This window comes from Lithobates pipiens, unplaced genomic scaffold (assembly GCF_037356315.1).
Source record: "Lithobates pipiens isolate NorthernLeopardFrog02 unplaced genomic scaffold, aLitPip1_a1.2 Scaffold_10, whole genome shotgun sequence".
NCBI classification, from domain to species: domain Eukaryota; kingdom Metazoa; phylum Chordata; class Amphibia; order Anura; family Ranidae; genus Lithobates; species Lithobates pipiens.
The window spans coordinates 62,054,068-62,081,508 of record NW_027507686.1 but is presented as its reverse complement, the minus strand read 5'-3'; the positions used below and the strand labels follow the sequence as shown (position 1 = coordinate 62,081,508).

General features: G+C 41.2%; 1 protein-coding gene across 1 annotated transcript in view; it reads right to left on the bottom strand.

The window, feature by feature from the left end:
- MBTPS1 (membrane bound transcription factor peptidase, site 1) overlaps positions 1-27,441 on the bottom strand; it is a 61,771-nt gene that overhangs the window by 21,484 nt on the left and 12,846 nt on the right. The window contains exons 4-14 of the mRNA XM_077455747.1: positions 23,532-23,735; positions 21,841-21,951; positions 18,082-18,191; positions 14,588-14,704; positions 12,005-12,072; positions 10,053-10,155; positions 8,823-8,974; positions 5,911-6,072; positions 3,110-3,254; positions 1,925-2,113; positions 1,324-1,496 (exon numbers count right to left, since the gene is read on the bottom strand). Of these exons, the coding sequence (XP_077311873.1) occupies positions 1,324-1,496; positions 1,925-2,113; positions 3,110-3,254; positions 5,911-6,072; positions 8,823-8,974; positions 10,053-10,155; positions 12,005-12,072; positions 14,588-14,704; positions 18,082-18,191; positions 21,841-21,951; positions 23,532-23,735 (1,534 nt within the window). The remainder of the gene's footprint in view (positions 1-1,323; positions 1,497-1,924; positions 2,114-3,109; positions 3,255-5,910; positions 6,073-8,822; positions 8,975-10,052; positions 10,156-12,004; positions 12,073-14,587; positions 14,705-18,081; positions 18,192-21,840; positions 21,952-23,531; positions 23,736-27,441) is intronic.

The window sequence follows — 27,441 nt, the reverse complement described above, 5'->3', positions numbered from 1 at the left end:
AAAGCAGCCTTCACCAGTCACTTTAAAGTGCAACTTTACATAAAACTATGTTTCGAATGCTATATTTGTATTAAGTTTATAGGACCCAACACTGAGCATCCAAACTGTCTCTTTTGTTTTATATATAAACTAGCCAAAGCAATAGATTTGCTGACACTTATGAAGAAGTTGGAGGTGAGGTAATAAATGAACACCAGGGGGTGGCAATGAGAAGTCTTAAAGTTAAATGTGAAACACAGGAACAAAAATGTAATGTACAGCAGCTTACACCTTAAACCTTCGGTCACAACGAACGTGGCTTTGAAAGCATGCAACTTCACTTGAAGCTGCACAAATTTCAGGTCAGTGCGACCTCACGTGAAGACTTGGAAGACCATCTGTGTGGCTTCATGCATAGATGTCTACGCAAGTGCCCTCTGAACTTGGAAAAAGTAGTGCAAGAACTAAATTTCAAAATTGGTGAGACTCCGATGGAGTAGCGCTGATATGAACGCTTCCATTGCGGGCAATAGGGTGTGACTTGTCATGCGATTTGAAACTATCACATGGCAAGTCACACCCGTGTGACTGGGGGCTAAATGTGCTGGTTGTATTTGTTGTCTTTTTCAGGCTTTTCTTTTTCAACTGGCAATCCTGTCCTTAATACACTTTCTATCCTAGAACAACAATGTTCACTCATTGTACTGTATCTATGGAGAAGCAGCACCCTCACCCTAGGATATGCCTACAAAATACTGACATAGCTAGAAACAAAGTAATATAGACTGCAGCACAAGTAGACAGCACAGAAAATTCAGATTTCAGCAGATGAGCTTTATTAGATTATTTCTGATCAAATATAGTATTTTTTTTTTGCACTCAAACAGATAATGATAGGCTTTCAATAGTCAATCAGGCCAAAGTATAGCAAAAAAAAAAAAGGCAGTTAATTGTTTGGCTAGCCATATACATCTAGGCCTCCCTCACTCAGACTTCTGGGCAGGATAAGAAAAATCAAACTTCTCCATACACCAACAATGTGGAAGGAGGAATATTCTGTAGGCTACTGTATTCTAATAGCTGGCACTTGCAGATTATCTAAAGAGTAACTGCATTGGATTGGATCCAGTAACTGTTTAGTCAACATATTTTGACCTGGCTCCTTCAACAAAAGCCAATAAAAAATAATAAAAAAAAAAAAAAGACTTTTGTTGAGTTGGGAAGTTCCGACAGGGCCACCCGTAGCTCAAATTTTAGCCAATTTAGTTGGAATCACCCAAAAGTTGAGCAACACATGGCAGACGAAGGTTCATGTACAATTTAAAATGGGCAGTATTTGCTTACCAGTCCAAGGGGTCATTTTTCATTCTAAGGTTATCTCGAGGGAAATAACCAGGTGGATATCGGAGGTTGTGGTACTGATCCCACAGAACCCTCTTGCTGCGCGGTGGAGTGGGAATGATTTTAACTTTAATTGGCAGCTTGACGGTGGAAAATTGCTCTGCTGCATTATTTACCTGCAGAAAAATAAAAGGGGGGAAGGGGGAATGATTTCACATATAGCAAACTCAAATTAATTTGAAATTTCTACAGACTACAATTAATCCAATGTACTAGAAGGCCAAAACTCAATCAAGATACCCAAAAACTGATATAAAATAAGTAATAATAATAATGATAATAAGATACTACAAGAAGCAAACTAAATGTTTTCTTACTAAAATTAAATGGGATTTCTGAGCCAATCCACTGTAAGGTGCAAGAGCAACAGAATCTTTTTCAAGAATGCACAAGCAAAACAATTAGAGGAGCACAAGGCATGCTACTGCAGATGTGTCCATCACTTCAAGTTAAGACAGCTCATAATATATTGTACATACCATGCCATATTAGTATAAGAAACATGCTTAAGATAACAAGGTTGCATTGTCAGTCTTATACACACCCCATTTTCCTCTGGAGATGATACTGTTATCACCACATGACCCTGAGCAATGCCTTCCCATGATGATGCCTTCTTTGCTACAGAGATAGAAATAGCCAAATAGCCAGACCATGGCCACAGTACTGAGGAATAGGAAAATGCCAGTTCAATGTTGTCCCCATTGTGTGGTAGATATGGCTGCCATTCTGGCTGCAAAGATTAAAAAGAAAAATTATCATTGTTGTTTGTCACCAAGAATTTGATCACATCATATTTTTCTGTTCCATGCCATTAAGACCCCTTTCACACAAACGTTTTTTTCAGGCGCTACAGCGCTAAAAATAGCGCCTGTAAAGCTCCTGAAAAAAAGCCTCAACTGCAAAACCAGTGTGAAAGCCAGAGAGCTTTCACTTGGGTGCTGCGCTGGCTGGGCGTCACAAAAAGTCCTGCCAGCAGCTTTTTTGCAGCGGTGAACACACCACTCCTCCACCACTCCTTTCCATTGAAAACAATGGGGCAGAGCCGTGATACTGCCGGCAAAGCGCTGCAGTGGCGTTCTGCGGGCGGATTTAACCCCTTTTCGGTCGCTAGTGGGTGGGTTTAAACCGCCCCGCTAACAGGCGAATAGCGCGGCTAAAACAGCACTAAATAGCATCGCTTTACCGCTTACGTTAGGGGCGGCTCAGTGTGAAAGGGGTCAAAATAAATAAATAATTTACTTACAGTATGGTACCATTTTGAGTATGGTCTGAAAATATTTAGCAAGTTTTACATGTATACATTTTAGGCCCTATTCACACCCAGTGACTTGAAAAAGTGTACTGATGAACAATATAAAATTCATTGCAACTAGTAGAATCATCTATTGGATACAGAAGATAGTCTTCCTACAACTCCACAAAATTGAAAACAGAATGCAATGATTTGCAAATCCCATAAACCCAAATTTTATTCACAACAAAAAATAGAAAAACACATCAAATGTTCAAACTGAGAAAATGTATTTTTTGGATTTGGTGCTATACAAAACCTTGTTATAAAGTCAGTGAATTTCATTGGTTATAGATTAATTTCTAGCAAAGAGTCCCTTTGACTTTGTAACTCTTCCAAACCCTACGTGCCTTTTACGTTACAGCTTGCAGCAAAATGAGTAATTCTCAGTGCACTTTCATATGTTTTGTAAAGAAGTTACATAATGAATATTACCTTGTCCACAATCTTTCCAGTGACTCCCATACCATTTAGAATAGTGATGTTGACAATGGTTGGCATGCCACCATAATAAATAGGCTGAGAACAGTACGGCCACATGTACGGACACTCTGTCAGGTCAACATAGCTGGGGCTCAAACTGCAAGAGAAAAAAAAAAAGTATATAAATAAGTACATTAAATAGTTACAGACAATAGAGAAAATCTGTGTAAGCAGTAATCTGTTTTTTTTTTTCCCCCGTTACACCACCTTTCCTTACACCCCCCATTCTTTGGTAGCTTTTTCTCCATTCTCAATGTACCTGACCAATGGAAAAATCCCTACTGCAAAAAACAGATTGCACTAGCTACGTCTTTTTCTTCAATCATGACCCTGACTCATACGAAGCCTCATGTTACATGTAATTGTTATGCTACATAATGTACAAGATGTTATCCAATTTGGGAGGCCTGATCACAACAACCTATATGTCCTGATTTACAGAATGCATACCTTCACACCAAACCTCCCATTTGCATGTTGAATAGGATATTTCTAGTTAATTTATCATATACTGCTTTTTTTTTGTCAAACTGTATCTTGGAGATGAATCTTTGAATAAAACATTTAAAATCAGCTACCCTAGAACATGTAAAACAAAGCTAAAATATTAACCGCTCTATTCAAGATACATAGAAAGGGCTTTTCACAAAATATGAGTTCAGCCCCGGACCTTACAGCTAACTGCACGCATTGCACAAAGTGCCGAGATGAGCACCCAAGCAAGATGCAGGGCCCGAAACACTACAGGCTATCCTCAAAGCATAGGGTCCAGGTACAGTGCCTAAGGATTTACCAGATTTGCACCAATCCAAAGGCACTGCTTCTATAGTTTATTAGAAGACAGTGAAATGTTGATTGAAGAGTTGATTGCAGAATTCAAAAGGAAAATAATATTAGGCGGCCGAAAAAGAAAAAAAAAGTGCAGATTATAGAGCCGAAAAAGGGGTGGGGCCATCCCGCTGGGTGCTGCACATGTATCATCCCGGCATGTCCCTGTCAGTATCCCCTCCCTCCTACTCTTCTCGCTGCCGTCATGAGATGCAGCCTCCCCAGTGTCCCGCCTCCTAGACGGAACACTGATCCAATGCCAGGAATCATTGTGTCGTGTGTCAGAGGTGGGACATCGTTACATCAGCTGAACAGCGATTCAGATCCAGATCTGACACAGCATGAGATCGTGCTACCAGGCACAGGCAGGCTGCGGCATCCGATGGACACAGGCAGGCTGAGGCATCAGACTGTAGGCTGCATCTGACAGGCACTGGTGAGGCTCTTGTATCATGTCTGCAGTCTGTGACCGCCTCCTGTATTATGTCTGCTAGAGGTGCACCGAATGGAAATTTTGCTAAAACTATTAGCAGTGTGTTTAGGTTTAAGTAAGAGATTGCAGACATGATACAAGAGATGTCAGAGGCTGGGGACAGAATAAAAGAGATGGTCAAAGACTGAAGACTGCATTTTTCTTGACCTTTCTTGCACTATAAGTGCCAATAACGGCCAACAATTAATATTAATTTAAATTGACCATATATAAAATGAAAAAGTTGAATACAATTGTATATAAAAATATTTATATTTTAAAAACTGTCATTTTCGGTATTGGCCTAGTGCATCCTTAATTTTTGGTTTCGGCAACAAAATTTCCATTCGGTGCACCCCTAGAAAATATTAACGTAACTAAGATAAGAGTTATTTCTTCATAACTACTACTTCTTCTGGTCAAGGAGAAGAGGTCAATCACCTTAGGACACTAGCAAAAAACTGGAGGACTCTCAGTGTGGGGTAGGGTTGGGTTAAAGTGGGGGGCGCCCAAATCTTGTGCCCTAAAAAGCTTGACAGTGTACAAATCAGTTAAAAGTACAGCCTATAATGTAGGGTCTATGCATTTTCAGCCTGTGTCCTGTACTATTACGATAGTTTCCCAGTACACATTTGCCAATAGATGCGAAAGCCACACTGCCTTGTCAAGGTCCCTCTGTATAATGCAGTACCCAATTCTAATCTATAAAGAGATTCCAACCTGCAGAATATATAAATAACTTGAGGGTGGATATGCCTAGGGGGTAGTCCATGGCTCCATTAAGATCAGGCGCACACCAGAGGCCTAGCACAACGGCAGCTAAAGGCCTTCAGTGTGTCATCTATGGCCACCCCATATACTGAGTAGAAATATATGATCATTAACACTCTAGAGGGTCATTGTCCATATCCAAAGGGTTGAAAACACTGGTATAGTATTAGGAAATCCAAGTAGTATCTCCCATTACTGACTGGTCCTATATGAATTATAGGATCAACTTGTAATAAAATGTTATCTAGACCTGAGGAAAGATACCCAAAATGTGCAGCATTCTTTGAACCCTCAAACATTCTATCTTATTCAGACCAGTGTGTCCTCGACTTTCTTTACTCCATTGGAAAAAATGGGTTTTTGCCTCTCTCCTCATCTTGTATCCTTACTCAATAAAAACTAGAATTCCCATTATCTCCTCATTGCCAAACATGCAACTTATTATGCTAACCTTACTGCAATAAAGCCAATGTCCTCAAGACTCTTCCCCCCCCCCACCCAAACACAGATTTTCTGTCAGAGGTTTTATGTATCTTAGTCCCCTGCCTGATATAAAAAAAAAAAAAAAAAAAAAATCTTGGATATTTACAGACGCAAATTCAGTACAAAGTGTACGAGATGGTTATATGCAAAAATAATTAAAATTTCTCAATAGTATTAGACATAACAAGAGAAAAATTACCTAGCCTGTGGCTTGTAACTGTTGAGGATTTGGTAGGCTCGGAGAAGATCCAGCTTGCCGTGTCCCTGCTCAAACATATTTACTCCGGGAAGCCTACGAGCAGAAGCTATGAGGGCCTGTTTCATACTGGCTGGGTTTACCATCTCCCGCTTCTGAACCGTACTGGAGGAACACATTAGTAGATTGTTATTAGCAGTATAGAATGTGTTTCAGCAAATCAAGGTACACTCAAAGAAATGTATAACTGAATAAATGCAAAGTATAACCTAAGTTTTTTTTTTTTTTCCCTTTTAGCCCTGGGCAGCCTAGGAAAGGGTTAGCAACCATGTCAGGTTTTGAAATGCCTTCCGTGCCTCTGTTATAAAGATTCACATTTTTTGAGTTGCCCCTGGAACAGGAATAAGAAACAGTAGAAAAACTTTATCTGGTGACAATTTTTTAAAGGACGATTTCACCCACATTGGAAAGTTTTCTCACTTTCTTTTGGGTCTACAGAAACGAAGGGAACACCCCCTCCCCCCAATGGGACACAGATGGCAAACAACTTGACAGGGTTCCCCCCTACTGAAGTATGTCCTACATCAGCAGCAGCTGGGGGTATAAATCTGACAAGTTGGCAACTTTCAGGAGCCTTCCAGTGGCTGTTTCATATCCCCCCAACCCCCCTTTCCCCAGGAGGGGGTCTATCTATTTACTTTGTGCAGGCTAAACTTTTTAATTTTACCACTGAAAATTTGTGCTAGATAAACCGTTAAGTGAAAGCGGAGGTCCACCCTAAAGTAGACCTCCGCTCATCGGAACCCTCCCCCCCTCCGGCGCCACAATTGGCACCTTTCAGGGGGGAGGGGGGTGCAGATACCTGTACAGTACAGGTATTCTGCACCCACTTCCGGGATAGCTCTCTGCGGAAAGGGGCGTAGATTACGCCCCTTTCCGCAAGTGCCCCGCTGCCTGCTGGGAAACACACAGATCCCAGAGGCAGCGGGGACCGTCCTTATTGCGCAGCGCGATTCGCGCATGCGCAGTAGGGAACCGGGAAATGAAGCCGAATGGCTCCATTTCCTGATTCCCATACCCAAGATGGCGGCGGCAGCACCTTACAGATGATCTCGAGATCGGCTTCGGGTGCCGACATCGCGGGCGCGCTGGACAGGTAAGTGTTACTATTTTAAAAGTCAGCAGCTGCAGTATTTGTAGCTGCTGACTTTTTTTTTATATATATTTTTTTTTAAGGCGGGCCGCCTCTTTTTTTGTTTTTAAATCTTTCAAGCGGTATATATTTTCTAAAAGGCAGAGACCTTGGAGTATAAAATGTCGATAGTCCCAGTTTTTAATGTGGCATGATATTCAAGCGGGAGTCCACCGGGACTCCGCGTTTTTTTTTTTTTTTTTAAACGCGGAGTCCCGGTGGACTCCCGCTTGAATATCATGCCACATTAAAAACTGGGACTATCGACATTTTATACTCCAAGGTCTCTGCCTTTTAGAAAATATATACCGTTTGAAAGATTTAAAAACAAAAAAAGAGGCGGACCGCTTAAAAAAAAAAATATATAAAAAAAAAGTCAGCAGCTACAAATACTGCAGCTGACTTTTAATAAATGGATACTTACCTGTCCGGGGTGCCTGAGATGTCAGCAGCAGATGACGAGCAATCGATCGTCTCTCGGCTGCCCCCGCCGCCATCCTCTGTCAGGGAATGAGGAAGTGAAGCGTTCTGGCTTCACTGCCCGGTTCCCTACTGCGCAGGAGCGAATCGTACTGCGCGTCTTCACTGGTCCCCGTTGTGTTCTGGGAACTGTGTGTTTCGCAAAAAACAATGGGGGGGGGGGGGGCGGCCATCTGCGGCTAGTTATTCTCAGAAGTGGGTGCAGATACCTGGATTATACAGGTATCTGCACTCCCCTCCCCGCTGAAAGGTGGCAATTGTGGCACCGGAGGGGGGGGGGGGGGGGGGGAGCGGAAGTTCCACTTTAGGGTGGAACTCGGCTTTAACTAATCTTCAGGCCCAATTATGATTTTTTTTATAACATTTGCAAAAAAAACAGAACAAAAAAATGACCCCGGCAGTGAAAAGGTAAACCATAACCTACTCCCAAAAGAACGTTGGTCTTTATTTCCCTTCCAATAAAAATTTGGAATTTTTTCTTCCAAAGAACCCAAAAAAGAATAAAAACAAAAAGTTTAAAAACGAAAATTGCTTAATGGCAGAGATGTTCCGTATTAAACCCGATGTTTTCACAATTATATTTCTTCAGCAGACAGGCACATACACCTGAGCCCTGCAAATTGTGATATTGAGAGGATACTTACTACAGAAATGTTATAGTTAATCACTTAAAGCGGTTGTAAACCACTGGACGTTTTTCTGCCCCCTCTTACCTGCAAGGTAACATCCCAATGTGCTAGTATGCATTGCATACTAGCATATTATGTTAAACTTACCTTAAAACTAAGCTTTTCCTAATTCTAGGTTCGTGTACTCTGGCCCTGTGACTGGCTGGAGCCGCAATGACGCCATTCCCGTGCATGTGCCGCAGTTCATGGCACTGGACTCTGAAGGAACAGCACGGGTGGTCATTCCTTCAGAGCGCATGGAGATATTTACACTACCTATAGATGAGCCTTATTATAGTGATGGAAGTTTACTTCCACTTTAATCCTGATGAAAATGGATGCTTAAGTGAACCATTAGTCAAGGTAAATTAACAATTTTATAAAAGCAGATTAGTCCAATTTACACATTTCAAACAGAAAAATAACTAAACACCAAAGTCAATTCTGTCCACATGTCAAATAAAACCATATTGTCTTGTTCATAATAAGGAACTTTAAGGGTTTATGTGTACTAAAGAAGCATTAAAGAGTTTATTAATTAGTCTACATCTGATAAAAATAGGTGAGCAGCTTACCTAACAAGCAGTGTGACAGCCCCTGCCACGACAGGAGAAGCAACACTTGTACCAGATAAAGAGCGACAGCCACCTTTCATACCAGAACCACGGACCCCTGAACCGTAGGTGACAATGTCAGGTTTCATTCTTCCATATCCACCTGGAAGCTCCTGCATAAGATAGCGTTAAAATCAAAACTTGCCAAAATGCAGTGAACACCTCAATTACACTATGAAGTTTTTTTTAAGGAAATCTGCCTTTTCAATGCTAATATGAAGGAACCCGGTTACTGTGGTTGCTCAGTTTTACATAGACTAAGCTATGATACAAATTTCACCTCACTCATTACAGCTTAAAGAATTCCAGGCATGCAATATAGATAGTCGCATTATTTCAAACTGTACCAATGTAAGCATGTACATGCCATACCTGGCCAATGCTCATGGATGCTAAAAAAGACTGAAGTAGATACCACTTCTTCAGTGATCTCCACTTGCTTCCTGGTCCTTTTCTGAGTGGCCGGCCTAACGCATTCTGAGTATAGTATGTCAGCTGCTCAGCTTGGGCACCATTCAGAGAATGCTTTGCATTTTCTGAATGAATGCAATGTGCTCTCTGATTGAACAAAGTGGAGAGGCAGGGCAGTGGTCCTAGACCGCTTTCCATCACAGAACACTTTGTATTCATTCAGAAAATGCAAAGCATTAAATAGCACCCATTCCAAGTGGCTGAACTCCTGTGCTCACAATGCATCAGGCCGGCCACTCAGCACGGAGCCCTGAAGCAAGTGGCAAACACAAAAGAAGAGGTGTCTACGTCCATGATTTCCAGCTTCCTGGAGCATTAGCCAGGTATTACATAGGCATAGTTCTATTTGTCCAATAGAACTATGTAACAATACAATGCCTGGAATTATTTAAATGTAATATGGAAGCTTCCCTATTCAGAAACTGACATGCTGGATAGGAACAGATATAAGACCCCAAAGCACGTAAACAAAATTATGTATAATGTAGAAGGTTTTATGAACTACATCACACAATTCAAACTATTCAGAAATGGTTTTGTTCTGCTAAGTTTGAGCCCAAAGATCACCACAGGGTGCGTCTGAGGAAGGAAGGATTAATGTCAGCAGAGTAAAGCAGGGCGTCCAATTTCTACAGACACTGAGAACAAATGAGTATTGTGTACAGGATGTTTGCATAGTGCATAACTAAGTGTGATTATATTATTAGAAGACAGGTTTACCCATGTGGTCATCCCACGTGAAGAAAATCGAGCTATATTATCCTCAAAGTCAATGCCACCAACACCAATGACATCCATCTGGTCAGCAGGGTTGTTAAGTGTTCTGGTTAACACAAAAAGATATATAAAATTTCAATTAGTTCAGTATTTTGTGATAAAAAAATACACAAAGAAAAAATAAAAAAAAATAAAACACACAACGTAAAAGCAGCATGGGCTCCTAGTGCAGTAACCTTTATCAAGAGAATAAAAGTAAAGTTGCAGTCACAATTGTAGACATATGTCAGACATGTCATCAAATGCATAAACATTGTGCTGTGGACACCCCTCCTTCCCCTCATCAGCCAAGGTACGGCTCAGCCATCAGCTCTCAGGTCGGCTGTACCTGCGTTCACAATCGCTATCATACCACAGGCTCTCTGAGGTACAGGAGAGTGCATCTAGCCATCCAGCAGCTGACAGCATGCCCAGCACCACATGGATGTGAAGACCAACGGGGAGTCAGCAATCCGCAAACTTTTTTGTGAAGAAAAGTAGAATATCTACAAATCCCTTTCTCTAAATCAGTTTGGTTTCATTCACAAGGACACTGGCACCCAGATTGCTTGAAGGAGGCATTTGTTTTTAAATCTGCATCTGCCCTGAGCTGCGTGTAGGCTGTGTATGAAAGAGAATGCAGACACTGCAGCTGCAAGGACACAACCACATGTGAACATTTCACAGGTGTGCAGGAGTGGGTGTGGCCCTGAACACAAATCTGCTCCCACCCCCATTATAACTACTCTGTAAAGGAAACATGTCTATACCTACCCATACTGAAGGCACTCCAGTCCAGTCACATGATTGCTCCAGTGGCCGGTTTCCGTGAAAATCACAGACAACGGCTGCAGAGCCTACAAGGTGATGTCATCCATAGGCTTACTATGGGGCATCCATTGTCAGCTATCCCTACTCTACACTAAAGCCAATGCTGGTAGTACATCATGTGGACAAACCAGAGCGCCCTCAAAATAGGCAACTATAGGCATCTTTTCCTTCACAGCGTAGTTACAATAGTTAGGCATTGATGTTGGCGCACGTCCGCACTATTTGGCCGGCCGGCTTGGGCATCCCCATTCACAGCTGACTAGATGACCGGTTTGTACTGCCTGCCTCATATCACGCATAGACATAATATCTGCTATTTAGGGGTACTTCTATATACTATGGTTTCTTCATATACTTAATTTTTTCACCATTGTTTCAATTATACTCATGCTGATCTGGGCAGACTCTCTGCGCCTATGTTCCCGGGGGAGGCTTGATGTGGCGACCCACGCACACCGGGACAACTCATGCTCGGCATTCCTATGGGGTGTAAGTTCTGTGGACTTGATCATCTTTTTTCTATATACATTTATTTATATATAATATCTCTCATACTATGGGCTTTTTAATTTAGAACACCTGTTATTCATTATTTACAGACATTATATATTCGCTGCTGATGAGTCGGTCAACTGATGAAACGCGTCAAGCTACTGAGGATGCAATCCCTCACATTTCCATAATTTTTTACAACATTTAAGAATTCTATTGTATATTATTACTGTACTATTTCTATGAAATTTGTATAAATCTTTTTCCCTTTTATGATAATTAAGTTCTATATTATGTTTACTCGGATGTCATGTCTGTACATGTATTGAACACTTATTTATCACATATAAACGCTCCCTGACATTCATGTATAACTAATAACAACATTTCTACTCTTACATTGTTTTTGAGCCTGCCTCATTTAAAGAGCCATACGCGTTTTGTCTTTTGAAATTAGGCTTTGACTAGACTTCCACTTTACGCTGGTTACAATATCATGCGATAATTTTTCTTAAGTGTACAGAATATACAACAAAATGAAGTTAAACTATTTTGTCATCAAACATAAGCACTTCTGGATATTAAATACATGCCCATAAAGTGGTCCATCATTTCCTATGGCAGAAACCATGATCACATTGTTGGCTGTGAGCTCCCAAACCTGCAAGAAACAAAATCTTTGAGTATCTCTATATCACAATGGCAAGAAAAGCAGCCTGGCCAAGGATGATTGCACTCTATGCTCATTTGCACTGGCTGGGGAATCATAAAAAGGATGGAGTTCTGAAGAACACCTATATAAAAAACGCACAGCATTAACACTAGCAGCACTGTGATGGAAGCTAATGATTATCCTTTACCTCTGTCTTCAACATATGTTCTCATCACACTGGAGGAGAGCTGTGACAAGACTTTAAGAGCACTGCTAGTAAGTTTCTGCATTCTACTCTACAGCCCAATATTCACCCCACGATTACCAGGATTTATATAAATACAATTAGCTGTTCTCATTAGGCAAGTCCCACTTCAAACAGAGTCATCTGCAGTCAACTACAAATGTGTGTAGAACTCACTTTGCCAACAATCGGCTTCAAAGACTTATGTTGGCCAACGAGCCCAAAGCAGAGCATGTTCCTGCCTCTCAAAAGTACCCTCTAGTAGAGACTCGCAGCATAATATGAACAGCAAAGAAGGACAAACACAGCAGACCGATGGTTGTTTTTTTAAGAAGCATGGCTTAGTAAAAATAACCTATAAAATTCAGCATTTGTTTACAAGGAGCCAAATATAGTAAAGCCCTAACAGAAAAACATGGGATATAGAAAGCCCAAGGACCCAAGATCCTCAGACAATGCTGAATTTCCCCAGCAGGCACCTAGAAATGCCTACTAGTAAAGGTCCATGGATAGTAGTCTGACAAGCACAGGTATAGGTTAACCCCTTAATGCAGCCTCTGGGCAGTCCTTTAAATGGGATTTAAAGTGGTTGTAAAGGCTAAAGACTTACCAGAACGCATTAACATATGTACAGTAAAACCTTGGTTTGAGAGCGTTTTGCAAGTAAAATTTTTAAATACATTTTGACTTGATATACAAGCGGACTTGATACAAAAGAGTAGCATCCTGTCACAACGGAGTATAAAAGAGAAGAGAGAGGAGCCTCAAAGTGTAGCAATATGGTTACATTTAATGAAGGTACAACATTTAGCAACTCGCATGGTCGATGATTAAAGCAGGCACATCTAAGTATGCAGGCATCGGGGTAAAGATGTCCACAAAGACCGTCCTCCTCACTATCATCAACATCACCTCTTCCACACTGCGCTGAATGATCGCTTCAAGCCTCACTTTCAGATCTCTCTCATGCAGGGTAGTCTTCCCGGTCACAATTGCAGACTGACAGCGCTGAGAGCCGGCGGTGTGGAGGATGGTCTATGTGGATAGATTTACCCCGGATTCCTGCATACTTAGATGTGCCTCTTTTAATCATGAACCACATGAGTTGCTAAATGTTGTACCATCATTAAATGTAACCACATTGCTACACTTAGAGGCGCCTCTCTTCTCAACTCTAGCTCCTGCTGGATTTTGCTTCTAACCCCCTTGTGGAGGCCTCCATTTGTGGATGAACATTTTATGGTCACACTGCTATAATCTTTTTATATGAACCATAAACTGAAGGACTTATGAATAAATGGATGTGGAACAAATCATTTGAGTTTCCATTATTTCTTATGGGAAAATTTGCTTTGATACACAAGTGCTTTGGATTACAAGCATGTTTCTGTAACAAATTATGCTCGCAATCCAAGGTTTTACTGTATTTTTTTTGGTTTTTTGCTTTTTTTAGATTCATACTTACCTAGGTGGATGCAGCATTAGTCCGATGCTGCATTTGTCCCCCGGCGCCTCTACACTGAGAGCCGAGCAACTCTGACGTCAGCAGAGAGTGGACTTCAGCCTGCACTCTGCGGAAAACTAGTCACAGGAGTGCAAAACAAAACTGCATTTGTGTGATCCATAGAAGTACAGCCTAACAAGCTTTGGCTGTACTTCTCGTTTAAGGTAAAAAAAAAAAACCTTTAGGGGCAGCTCCCTCCCACCCCCAGCCCAGTCTAAATAATTACCTGAGCCTGATCTTAGTCCAGCACTGCTCTCCCTCCTCAATGAACTTCATTGCCATTGGCTCCTGCTGCCGTCAAACAAATTCAGTGACAGGGGAGAAGGGCCCGCACGAGTAGCCCACCCACCTCAGCAAGCTACAAAAGGCAGGAGGAGCCAGGAACATCGGCGGGGCACCCCAGAATAGGAGGATCGGGGCTGCTCTGCACAAAACCATTACACAGAGCAAAAAAAGTTAAGCCTTTGGTATCACTTTATTGCAGTGATAGCCAATTACAGCCGTAACGGAGCCTATCAAAGTGGTGACATGATTGGGAACCCATCCCGCTGGCTTCTGATCGCAAACCTTAACTGAAAGCCATCAGTGACAGCTCAGTCAGTACGTTCTCTGCACACAAACTCGGGCTGTTGTGGACATGTGTGTGGCTACTTGAAGTTAAAGACCACTTTTCTGAGCAATGCATATAAGCTTTATGCGGTCAGCAAGAGGTTAAAATCTGGTTACAGAATATTTTTTCAAGGAAAAAAAAAACACCCAAAAAAAAAAAAACAGACCTTATCAACAAACGGATGATCCATAAAGTCTGGTCCCCCAATACTGAGGTTTAGAACATCAATTTTCTTAAGGATGGCATAATTAAAGGCATCCAAGAACCATGACGTATAGGAGACCTGAAAAGAGACAAACAATGCAAACTTTAGAAAGATTCAAGAAAGATGGAATGAAAACATTAACTTATGTGTAAGAAAGGAAGACCAACAGTGACTGTTTGCACACAGACGACGACTCCCTGTTGCATGAATGTGAATAAAACAAGTAAAACATTACATTATATTGTGACCTACCCTCTGGCTCCATTCATTCCCATATTTCTTACATGTATGCGATTACAGTACTGTGCAAAACCATTAAGCGGGTGTGAAGAAATGCTGTAAAGTAAGAATGCTTTCAAAAATATATTATTTAAATTGTTTAATCTTTTATCAATTTACAAACTGCATCGTGAGCGAGGAAAAACCTAAATCAAATCAATATTTGTGGTGACAACCCTTTGGCTTCAAACAAGCATCAATTCCTCTAGATACACTTGCACGCAATTTTTGAAGCAACTTGGCGGGTAGGTTGCTACAAACATCTCAACGTACAGATCTTCTGTGGATGTAGGCTGCCTCAAGTCCTTCTGTCTCTTCATGTAATCCCAGACAGACTCCACAATGTTAGGATCAGGGCTCTGTGGGGGCCAAACCATCACTTGCAGAACTCCTTGTTCTTCTTTATGCTAAAGATAGTTCTTAAGGGCATTGGCTGTATTGTTTGGGGTTGGTGTCCAGCGGCAGAATACATTTAGGGCCAGTTACACTCCTCCCTGATAGTATGGCATGATGGAGAAGTTGAGGACTGTAAGAGATAGTGGTCAGCCAAGGAAATTTTATGCAGCACATGAAAGAAACATCATGCTTAATTCCCTTCAAGATCAGATGATGTCCAGCAATGGCATCAGCATAGAACTGTCAGAAACCAGTGGGGCCAAGTACACCCATCTACTATCTGGAGAGGTCTGGTCAGAAGTGGTCTACTTCAATGTTTCTCAACTCCAGTCCTCAAGTACCCCCAACAGATCATGTTTTCAGGCTCTCCATTATTTTTGCACAGGCAATTTGATCAGTTTCACTGCCTTAGTAATTACCACAGCGGTTTCATCTGAGGGAAATCCTGAAAACACGGCCTGTTGGGGGTACTGGGGAAACATTGGTCTACATAGAAGAATTGCATCCAAAAAGACATACCTTCAACATGGAAACAAGACCAAGTGACTCAACTATGCATGAAAACATAGGAACCAGGGAACAGAAAAAGTACAGCAGGTGCTCTGGACTGATGAGTCAAATTTTTACATATTTGGCTGGAGCCGGAGGCCGTTTGTTCGCCGAAGGGCTGGAGAACAGTACAATATTGTATGTCTACAGGCACCAGTAAGCCATGGGGGAGGTTCCTTGCAAGTTTAGGGCTGCATTTCTGCAAATTAAGTTTTATATTTGGTCAGGATCAATGGTGTCCTCCATGCTGAGAAATACAGACAGATATTTATCCATCATACCATAATATCAGCGAGGCATATGGCTGGCCTCAAATTTATACTGAAGCAGGACTATGACCCCAAACATACAGCCAATGTGATTATGAGATATCTTCAGCATAAGAACAAACAAGGAGTCCTGCAAGTGAGGGTTTGGCCCCCCACTGAGCCCAGATCTCATCACTGAGTCTGTCTGGGATTTGGAGACAAAACAATTTGAGGCAGCCTACATCCACAAAAGAGCTGTGGTTAGTTCTCCAAGATGTTTGGAAAAACTTATCTGCCAAGTTCCTTCAAGAACTGTATGGAAGTGTACCTAGAAGAAATTTATGCCGTTTTAAAGGCAAAGAGTGGTCATACCAAATATTGATTCGATTTGGATTTCTCTTCCATTTTAATTGACAAAAATAAATTATTTTTTATTTCTGAAAGCATTCTTCACACCTGCCTAAAATGTTTGCACAGTAGTGTATATTGGGAACAGAAAGTCTTCAATCTCATGCATCAATATTTATCTGGCTTTTTCCGCTACTTTGACTCTATGAACCCAGAATCACTTGTGTGCTTCTGGATTCAATGAGTGCACATGGGATTGATGAACAGAGTTCATTATTCTCCTACTGCTCACCACCCTAGACACTGCTATGGGGGGGTTCTGGACTTACATAGAAATATGATAGGCCACAAGAGTATTTCAATGCAATGCAGGAGTAATCAGAATCTGCCTAGGTACCAAATAATTTATTTGACATACAGACAAGCCAGCCACTAAAAATGTAAACCAAGTTTACAGGTGATGTTGAAGCTACAGACTTATATAAAGCCTAGTACACATGGGCTTAATGTAGGGCGGCATCGGCCGGGTTAAATAGAAATCACCCAAAATTCGGGCCATGTGTACTGCAGTCAGTCCAACAGAAGCCAGCCATTTAGCTGGTTTCTGTCAAAGGAGAACGACCGAAAAAAGGTCTGCCAATCGGCTACCAATCACGCCAATGGCTGATCTGAGTGTTCTGGTGCTGGTGGGGGGCCCGTCCCCTGTCAGACTACAATAGTACAGCTGTGGGGATCGCTGTACTAACGTTGGATAGTTAGTATAGCGGTTCCCCCTGAGCTGAAACATAAAAAAATACTAGTGTGTACTTGGCTTTAGCCTTTTGATTGCCATGATGGCAACATGTCCTTGGCAGTGAAAGGGTTAATCTAATTTATGTTACCAAAACGTGGCTGCAGGTTAGCAAAGCTTCCTCAATTGCTCTACTGGGCACAGAAATCCATATTAAGTTTAAAGTGGCAACAGGCAAGTAAAAATACTCAAGCATAGGTAAAAGTAGGTAGGTGAAGTGTTAACTTAGTTAGAAGAGTAAATTTTAGGTGTCAAGTTAAGCCCAGTCCAACTCAACAAGATTTTTTTTCTTACTGTTTTGTAATTGGTAATGTGACATGAAAGGTGCTCGATGATGCAGGGAGTGTCACTGACATAATGCATCTTTGTGCCATGTGTGCAGGGTACTTTGATGACATGGCCCCAGGGGCTGGCCCACAGCACCCAAAGGAAAAGGGTTAAGTGACACTAGATGGCATTTAACCCAGAAGAAAACTGATCAAAGATCAAAGAGGAGGGCAGCTCTGAAAAAGATTATCGCAGAGTTTAGAAGTGCTCCAGTTAGGCAAGGAGGGAAAATGATTCCTTTTAAATTTTATGGAACTCTTCACAATGGTCAGTTGTGTTTTTGGCTGCTTTAAAAAGGAATAAATTTACTATTCTCATGTTATAAAAACAGTTTCTAGAGGCAAATGTTCAAAACAAGTAATAAAATACCCTCATGGTAATATTAAAAAAAAAAATAAAAAAATAAAAAAAATGTTATGGCAACTTTGCGCAATCTTTACAATACTAACTCAACAAGCGTGCCCAGAAATATTATATTTTATGTGGTTTGCCTTTTAGTGTAAAATAATATGGAGTACCTGGTTATTGGTAAAGACCCGAAATATATGGAGCTCAGAGTCTGGGGCAAATCCTTGGCATTCTCTCATGCTGGCAATGACCCCTGCCACAAAAGTCCCATGTCCAAGCCCTTTAAAAGAATAGACAATAAAGTTTAGATCAGATTAACAACTTTGTAGATCTCATGTAACAAATGTTACATGTTTAGAGCAAGTGGCAACATGACCACTGCAACATAAGGCAAACAAAAATGAAAATCACAAAAATGATACGGCATTCCGGCAAATCATGCAATGATGCAAAAGGTACAAAAGGCTGTTCGTGACATCAGCAGTACTGTTTAATCACTAAGCGACCACCCGAATGCAGTTTTACTGCTACAGGGCGACAGCTGTGTGCAGGATCACACACTATCTAGATATCTTTCTCTATATATAAAATCACACACACACACACACACACACACACAATCCTTCACCTCCAGGTAGGGGGCAGGAAAGCTGCTGCCGCTGTGATTACACACGGGGGGCCGATTAGCGCGTAACTCAGACTAGATGTCTGCCAGAAGCTGCCGATCATCAGCCAGCAAGAGAAATGCAAGCTGCCTATGTAAACAAGGCAGATTGTCGTTTTGACAGCAGGGAAGGCATGGATTTTGTGTCTCTGCAAAGCAGGGACATGGATTCATGTCTACCGCTAGTAAAACACTGGCTAGGCACACAGTTAACCCTTTGATCACCCCTGATGTTAACCCCTTCCCAGCAAGTGTCTTTAGTAGAGTGCCCAGTGCTAAAAACAAAAATGCCCCAATCACTGTATTAGTGTCACTGGTTCCTACAAGGTGTCAGCATGTTTACTGCAATATTGCAGTCCCGCTATAAGATGCTAATCGCCACCATTACTAAAAGAAAAAAAAAAAAAAGAGAAAGAAGGATATATCCCATAGTCTGTAGACGCTATAACTTTTGCACGAACCAATCAATATATGCTTATTGTGATATTTTTTTTACCAAAAAAATTTAGCAGAATACATATTGGCCTAAATTGATTAAAAAAAAATAAAAAAAAAAAATATCAGAATTTCTTTATCGGCTAGGTTTTATAGCAGAAAGTAAAAAATTTTTCTTTTCAAAATTGTCATTCTTTGTTTATTGCGCAAAAAAATAAATAAAAATAGATGCAGAGGTGATCAAATACCATCAAAAGAAAGCTCTATTTGTGTGCAGCCATTGGCTCCCGCTGCCGTCAATCAAATACAATGACGTGGGCATCGGGGCCCAAGTCTGGCATTCGTGTCTACGGACGCAAATACTGACCTCGGGAGCGCGCCCGCAAGGTAAGCGCTTCTCCTAGGAGGTTATCTGATGCAAGGAGCCGCGATAGCCCCCAGAAGAGGATGATCGGGGCCACTCTGTGCAAAACGAGCTGCACAGTGGGAGGTAAGTAGGACATGTTTGTTATTTAAAAAAAATAAAACAGGAAGGTTTACAAATCAAAAAAAACGATCAAAAACAGCGCATCAAAGGGACTAGTAGATTGATGTGAAAAAGACTTTAAAATGTCATTTATTAAATGTAAAAAATAAAAAATAAACACAGACATCTGATCCCTGCAGGATCTCAAACACATAAAAAACACCAATCATAAAACGGACAGATGTTTGATAATGAAAAGCTCCTCAGATCTCTCAATTATAACTTTGGAAAGGTCAAAACCAAAGACCAATGTGCACAGCTTTCGAATGCCTAATGAATGCAATCAATCATCTGAAAGAACCCAAAAAGTCAGTGTAAACGAATGGAACAACGTTCCTAGGGACACTCACTTCATAGGTGTTCAATGGGCTGCAGAGCTGATGAGTCCAGTCTGATGACCGAGGGGGAGGTGTTTATTTCAGCTCCATCTGAAGCGTTCGGCTTGGAGGCAGAGGTGTAATGCTGCACGCTAGGTGGTAAGGATCAAGCTTAGTCACCAGATGATATCAGCTGTACACATAGGCAGCTTGGAGAACGCTGCACTGCCTGCAGTGCCGCTTGTCCGAGCGGCTGTGGATCACATGAGAGGCTTGTCACGTGGAAGGCTGTGAAGGGGAAGGTTGCTATGCCGACTCTCCTGCTTACATGTTTCGCGCTCCTGCGAGCTTTGACAAAGCGCAGGAGCGCGAAACATGTAAGCAGGAGAGTCGGCATAGCAACCTTCCCCTTCACAGCCTTCCACGTGACAAGCCTCTCATGTGATCCACAGCCGCTCGGACAAGCGGCACTGCAGGCAGTGCAGCGTTCTCCAAGCTGCCTATGTGTACAGCTGATATCATCTGGTGACTAAGCTTGATCCTTACCACCTAGCGTGCAGCATTACACCTCTGCCTCCAAGCCGAACGCTTCAGATGGAGCTGAAATAAACACCTCCCCCTCGGTCATCAGACTGGACTCATCAGCTCTGCAGCCCATTGAACACCTATGAAGTGAGTGTCCCTAGGAACGTTGTTCCATTCGTTTACACTGACTTTTTGGGTTCTTTCAGATGATTGATTGCATTCATTAGGCATTCGAAAGCTGTGCACATTGGTCTTTGGTTTTGACCTTTCCAAAGTTATAATTGAGAGATCTGAGGAGCTTTTCATTATCAAACATCTGTCCGTTTTATGATTGGTGTTTTTTATGTGTTTGAGATCCTGCAGGGATCAGATGTCTGTGTTTATTTATTTTTTACATTTAATAAATGACATTTTAAAGTCTTTTTCACATCAATCTACTAGTCCCTTTGATGCGCTGTTTTTGATCGTTTTTTCTGCTGCATCCATTTTTTGCCAAGTCCATAATGGGTTAACAGCCGCACATTGAGACCATCTACAGGACATTTATTTAAATAAACAAACATCCCACGAGATAGTCAAACGCTCTTAAAGAGACCATTCATTTGTGCGCCAACTTTATCTTGTTTTGTTTTAGGTTTACAAATCACTTTAACCACTTGCTTACAGGGCACTTAAGCCCTCTTCTTCCCCCACAAATAGAGCTTTCTTTTGGTGGTATCGCTGCTGGGTTTTTTTTTTTTGTTTTTTTTTTTCAGCAAAAAACCTGAAAAAAAAAAGAAGACCGAAAATTTTGAACACAAAAAAACAAAAACAACTTGCAAACAGGTAATTTTTCTTCTTTGATGTGCACTGATGAAGCTGTACTGATGGGCTGCACTAATGAGCACCCAGAGGTGGCATTAGTGGGTGACACTGCTATGCACTGGCAGGTGACACTGGTGGGCACAGATATTCGGGTGAGGTCTCACCCTCTTCGGGACTGTTGTCCCTCTGACACAAGCCGGTGATTGCTTTTGTTTTTTTGCTGCTCACGCTGTCATTGGCTGACGTGTTCACGTGGTAAAGGGCCAGGATCGGCCCCTTACTGCGATCTGTGATCAGCCGTGTCTCATTGACTCAGTGATCACAGAGCGGAGCGCACAGGCAGCACATGCAGGAAAGGCAGTCTACCGACGGCCTCCCGGCAATTAAGGACCGCACTGTAGCCGTCATTCGACTATAGCACAAAGCACTTAGAGCATACCTTTGTCTAGAAGTACCCTATATACACACTAACCTATTATACATGATGACCCTATAGACAGTGGTGCATGAGGCCAAATATATTATGGCTTGGCAGAATTGTCCATCATGAGCGCATCCTATCCTATGATACAATCAAATTGTGCTCCAATCATGATCTTGCAACAGTAGATGTGGAAAATCCAGACCCTTGTGATTGTAGAACTGGCTTTATACCCACCATCATCCAAAGTCTTCTCATTGGTCCAGTTAGTTCGTTCTTTTACGTTTTTGAAATGTGGGTGTTTTTCACTTAATCCAGTGTCAAAAACAGCAACTTTAACGTTACTTCCTGATTAAAAATAGAATAAAATTATATAAAATCATTATAAGAATAAAAAGATTAAATAATACTGTACATGTACAGATATAAAGACCAACAAAGAACAGACAAAACATTTGTGATATTTAAAAAAAAAAAAAATTGTACAACATGCCATTGAAAGCAGCCATATTTTTCTGCAGGTCACAAACACATTGGATGTATAAAAAATAAAGTAAATGATAATAAGAAGTTAAGCAAAGTCTGCTCAAAAATGTTACCTCCTCCCTCCACATACCTATTTCTGCATTATGTTTGTAAAAGAGATCAGCAAAAATCCAATTTTTTTCTTTGTAAAATAAACTGTGGTAGGGATCCTGTGATTGAGAAGCTGCGACTCCTTTACTTACACCTTAATCTTCCCCCAGTAAAAGCAGCACACATAGTACACAAATACTAGCTAGGCACACCGTTAACTCTTTGAGTACCCTAGATGTTTAACCCTTTCCCAGCCAGTGTCAGTGATCAGTGCTAGAAATATGCACTGATCTCTGTATTAGTGTCATTGGTTCCCACAAAGTGTCAGTGCCAGATTGCCGCAATACGTCATCATTACTAGTGTGTGTGTGTGTGTGTGTGTGTGTGTGTGTGTGTGTGTGTGTGTGTGTGTGTGTACAAAACACATACACACCATTGTTTGGTTTACATGTACAAACGATATACGCTTATTGGGTTTTTTTTTTTTTTTTTTTTTAACAAAAATATGTAGCAGAATACATATTGGCCTAGATTTATTAAGATATTTGATTTTTTTTAATGGATATTTTTTTATAGCCAAAAAGTAAAGTTTGTTTTTTTTTTTTTTTTTTTACAAAATTGTCTGTTTTTTGTTTATAGTGCAAAATAAAAAAAATCCAGTGGTGATCAAAAACCACCAAAAAAGAAAGTTCTATTTGTGGGAAACAAATGACAATTTTATTTGGGTACAGCCTTGCATGTCCACGCAATTGTCAGTTAAAGTAATGTAGTGCCATATCACAAAAAAAGGCCTGGTTATGAAGGGGGTGGGGGAGGGGTAAACCTTTCGGAGGTCAAGCGGTTAACCATTGGATAAAATGGAGCTTATAAAATAGAACTTGTGTCAAATTTTTAATTGGTGTACATTTCCTTTTGGGGAGATTTCCACCAACTTTTTGTCCCCTTGTCAGTAGAATAAAAATGTGAGCAGACATCTCTGCAACACAGACACAAATATTAGACCAATCAGTTTAGAAGTAGAGAAGAGTTAAGTTAGAGCCACTGTCCAGTTTTTAGTATGATCACTAAGAAGATTTTGACAATTCCCATCTTTATTACACCTCTAGTACCAGTCTGACAATATGTTACCAGGAAGAATAAAAAGGTAAAAAGCTCAGGGGGGACAACAGACATCAGTGAGTTATCCAAAAAAAAAAAAAAAAAAGAAGAAGGAGTTCCAACCCTACCCACTCTAAAACTGAAGAAAATACAAATTATGTTGGAGTAGACTTTCAATAATACACCAAAAAGGTGAATAGTGCAGAAACCTGATACCCACGTCAAAATTTGCTGGTGCTGCTGAAATCACATACCTGTATATCCCAGTTGCCACAGCACATCAGCCTGCAGTGTTTGGGCCACCTGACGTGGGATAGCTCTCAGGAGTCGTCTGCTAGAGTGTCTCCCTGTTGCGTGCCAAAATCCCGAGCTGAGAGACAGGCTGGTCCTTCTGAGTGGACGTGAAGACTGCCATTTTTGACTCCATTTTGTATCATTACATGGGGTGGAAGGTTCACCTAACGAGAAAATAACACGGATGATCACAGCAGAGGCTAAAATTCACAAAACCATTTCTTAGTCTGGATTCACACCTATGCATTTTTTGTGCTTTTTGCATTTTGCAGATTTGCACTACAGAACATGTTCCATAGGAAACCATGTTAAATGGACTGTAGTGCAAATCTGCAAAATGCAAAAAGCACTAAAACTGAATAGGTATGAATCCAGCCTTCCACAGTATTTTACAACCAAAATCCCCACAAAAATAAGTAGTTTGACATCATTTCACGTAATGTCTTCTAAACAGCTAGTACAAATACAAACCAAAATATTCCAGACACACACTATACATTATATTGCACATTCATACTGATGCTTCCATAATTGTGAAAATAAAAAAGGTAAACTATGAACCACCACCACATAACAAAGAAAGCCTGGAAGGTGTATTGTTAAGCTATACTTTGAGGAACACATTTTCATTAACATTAGCTTGTATTTTAACCATCTGACATCCGCGCTATGGCTGAATGACGGTCACAGCGCACATGTGACTTCCCAGGAGGCCGGTCATATGACCTACAGGGCACATGTGGAGCGTGCTGTGATCACCGAGTCACTGAGACTCGAGTGATCACCAGTCTGAGTAAGGGGCGGGTCACGGCCCCTTACCAGGTGATCAGCTGTCAGCCAATGACAGCTGATCACATGATCAAAACAAAAGCTCAGTGATCGGTTTTTTTTTTCTCCTCACACTGACAGCAGAGGAAAAAAAAAAAAAAAAAGCCGATCACCGGTTCAGCTTAAAAGGGACATCGGTCCCAAAACAGAAGAGACAATTATGCCTCATAATTGGAATCTACAAGTGCCTATCAGTGCCCACCAGTGGTGCCAATCAGTGCCACATAGTGCAGCCTATCAGTGTAACCGATCAGTGCCCATCACTGCCGCCTCATCAGCGTACATCAATAACGGACAAAAATTACCCTTTTTTTAAATTTTATAACAAAATAATAAAAATTAAAAAAAAAGAAGGTTTTAAAAATAATTCGGTCTTTTTACATTTTTTTTAACAAAAATAAAAATCACACAGGTTATCAAATATCACCAAAAGAAAGCTCTATTTGGGGGAAAAAAATTCAAAAAATTGAATTTGGGTACAGTGTTGTATGACCACGCAATTGTCATTCAAAGTGAATCAGCGCCGAAAGCTGGAAATTGGTCTGGATAGGAGGGGGGTTTAAGTGCCCAGTAAGCAAGTGGTTAAATGTTAAGAAGCCAAATCTAAAATACTTCACATAGTAAACGGTTTGGGTATCTAACTCACTTTGGCCGTTTGTCTGCTTTCTTGCAAGGCACCGTATTCAAACTGGGTTACCAATATTAGCATTGGGCCTCATTTACACTTGCGATTGAAAAGGTGGCAAAACCCTTTGGTTGAGCTGCATTTTTACCGCTCAAGGCCTGGGGTGTACAAATGTAAAAGCAGTATCGTGGTAGCGGGAAGAATTATACCCTCGGTCTCGCACAGCGGGAGCTACTGCCTGCCAAATGCAAACCATTTAAATAAATGGGCCTGCGCTGCACCTGCGCACGGTTGTCTGGTAATTAAGGCAGGGCTTGAAAAATTTGCTTTGAATTTATGAGCCAGCTAAAAAAGTTAGGAGCCAGTTTTTTTTTTTTTTTTAAACTAACAAAGCTTATGGGTGGAATATGTAACATGTTCCCGAAAGTGAACTAATAATTTAACCCTCAGAGCCATTTTTGCACGTTTAAAAAAAATAAAATAATTTTAGGTCTGAAGATTAAACAAAACCCCCAAACATTATATATTTTCTGAAAGCAGACACCCTAGAGAATAAAATGGTTGCAGTACCAATTATTTGTGTCACATGATATTCCTGCCAAGGTCTAGGAAACAAAAACTTTCAGAAAACAAAACAAAAAAAAAACAAACATACATTTAGACCCCTTTCACACCGGGGGGGGGCATTTTTCAGGTACGTTTGGGCTAAAAATAGCGCCTGTAAAGCGTCTCTCCTGCGGCCCCAGTGTGAGAGCCGAGTGCTTTCCCACTGGGATGGTACGCTTGCAGGACGTTAGAAAAGTGTCCCAGTGTAAAAGTAGCCTAGGCCGGGTTCACACCGCTGCGATGCGGGAACGCCGCGAATCCGCGGCGTTTTCCCGCATCGCATTACTCCCGCCGGCAGTTCACACTGCCCTATGCGGACGGCTGGGAGTGTCAATGATATGTTAATGACACCCCCAGATCCGTCCGCATATCGCAGTGCGATCTGCCGACTCGCACAGGAATCGGATCGCATGGTGTGAACCCCCATGCGATCCGATTCTGTTGCGGACCAAAAAAAGGGTCCCGTGCGAGTTTGCTGCGGGAGCGATGCGAATTCAGCCATACTATCTGTATGGCTGAACTCGCATCGCTACGGAGATCGGATGTGATTTGCGGTGCGAATCACATCCGGATCTCCCCCCGCAGCAGTGTGAACCCAGCCTAAAAGTTAATTTTAGAGGGCAGAAAAATGCAATATATTACCTAATGTTTTTGTTTTATTTTTATTCCATCTCTCTAGAGATGCGCGCGCACACACACACACACACACACACACACACACACACACACACACACGACCCCGGGATATGAAACTGAGCCTACCTGTTCAGCTGAGCATGTACTGCACTGTAGCTCATTCAGCAACAAGCAACCAAAGGCCTACATGCACGGAGTTGCATATACCAAATATCGGTATCAGACATACACAGATAGACAACAGTTGTTCACCTTGTCAGAAAACTGAGAGCATGCCATTACAGTCACTAAAACTGAATTTTATGGTTTCATTTTAAAATTTTAGCTCAAAAAATGGAAAATAAAAAAATAAAAATAAATCACAGGGAATATGGTTTACTTTCAAGTGGCTCTATAAGTAAAAAAATTTTTTTACCTTGATAGATTCCCTACACTAAAGAGTTAAAAAAACATTTTGTCATTGGCTGTGCCTCCCCTAAAAATACTTACCCTACATGGATCCAGCACTGTACCCAGCTGCTAGTCTTCTCTCCCCAGCTCCCTGCTCTCACTACACTGAGAGCAGCGGGAGCCATTGGCTGCTTTAGCTGCAAATCAATTCATGTGAACAGAGTAGGGGGCAGGGTCAAGCCTGGCTGTGTGTGTCTATGGACACACACAGCCTGGCCAAGGAATGAGCCTGCACGCCCTCCCCCCATAGCAAGCGCACCATGATCACCAGTGGGGGACTCCAGAAGTGAAGGTTTGGGGTCACTATGGGCAATTATGAAAATAATAGTTAGCTGCAGCCCTGGTCTCTACTGTTTGGGTCTATTTTTTAGAGCCATTTAAAATTTATATATATATATATATATATATATATATATATATATATATATATATATATATATATATATATATATATATATATATATATATATATATATAAAGACCCAGATCAAAAGAAAAAAATAGGTCTATTTTTAGATCTAGATCTGAGTCTATCAGCCATAGCCCTGGTATTTTTAAATCGGCTATTCTGTTTGTCATAAAGGCAATTCCTTTTAGAAGCAGCAGGAGGGGTCATCAATATACCGTGTGACAAGAAAAAAAAAAAAAAAATGCAACGATCACCATTTTATTGTCTAGGGCAGTGGTCATCAACCCTGTCCTCAGGGCCTACTAACAGGCCAGGT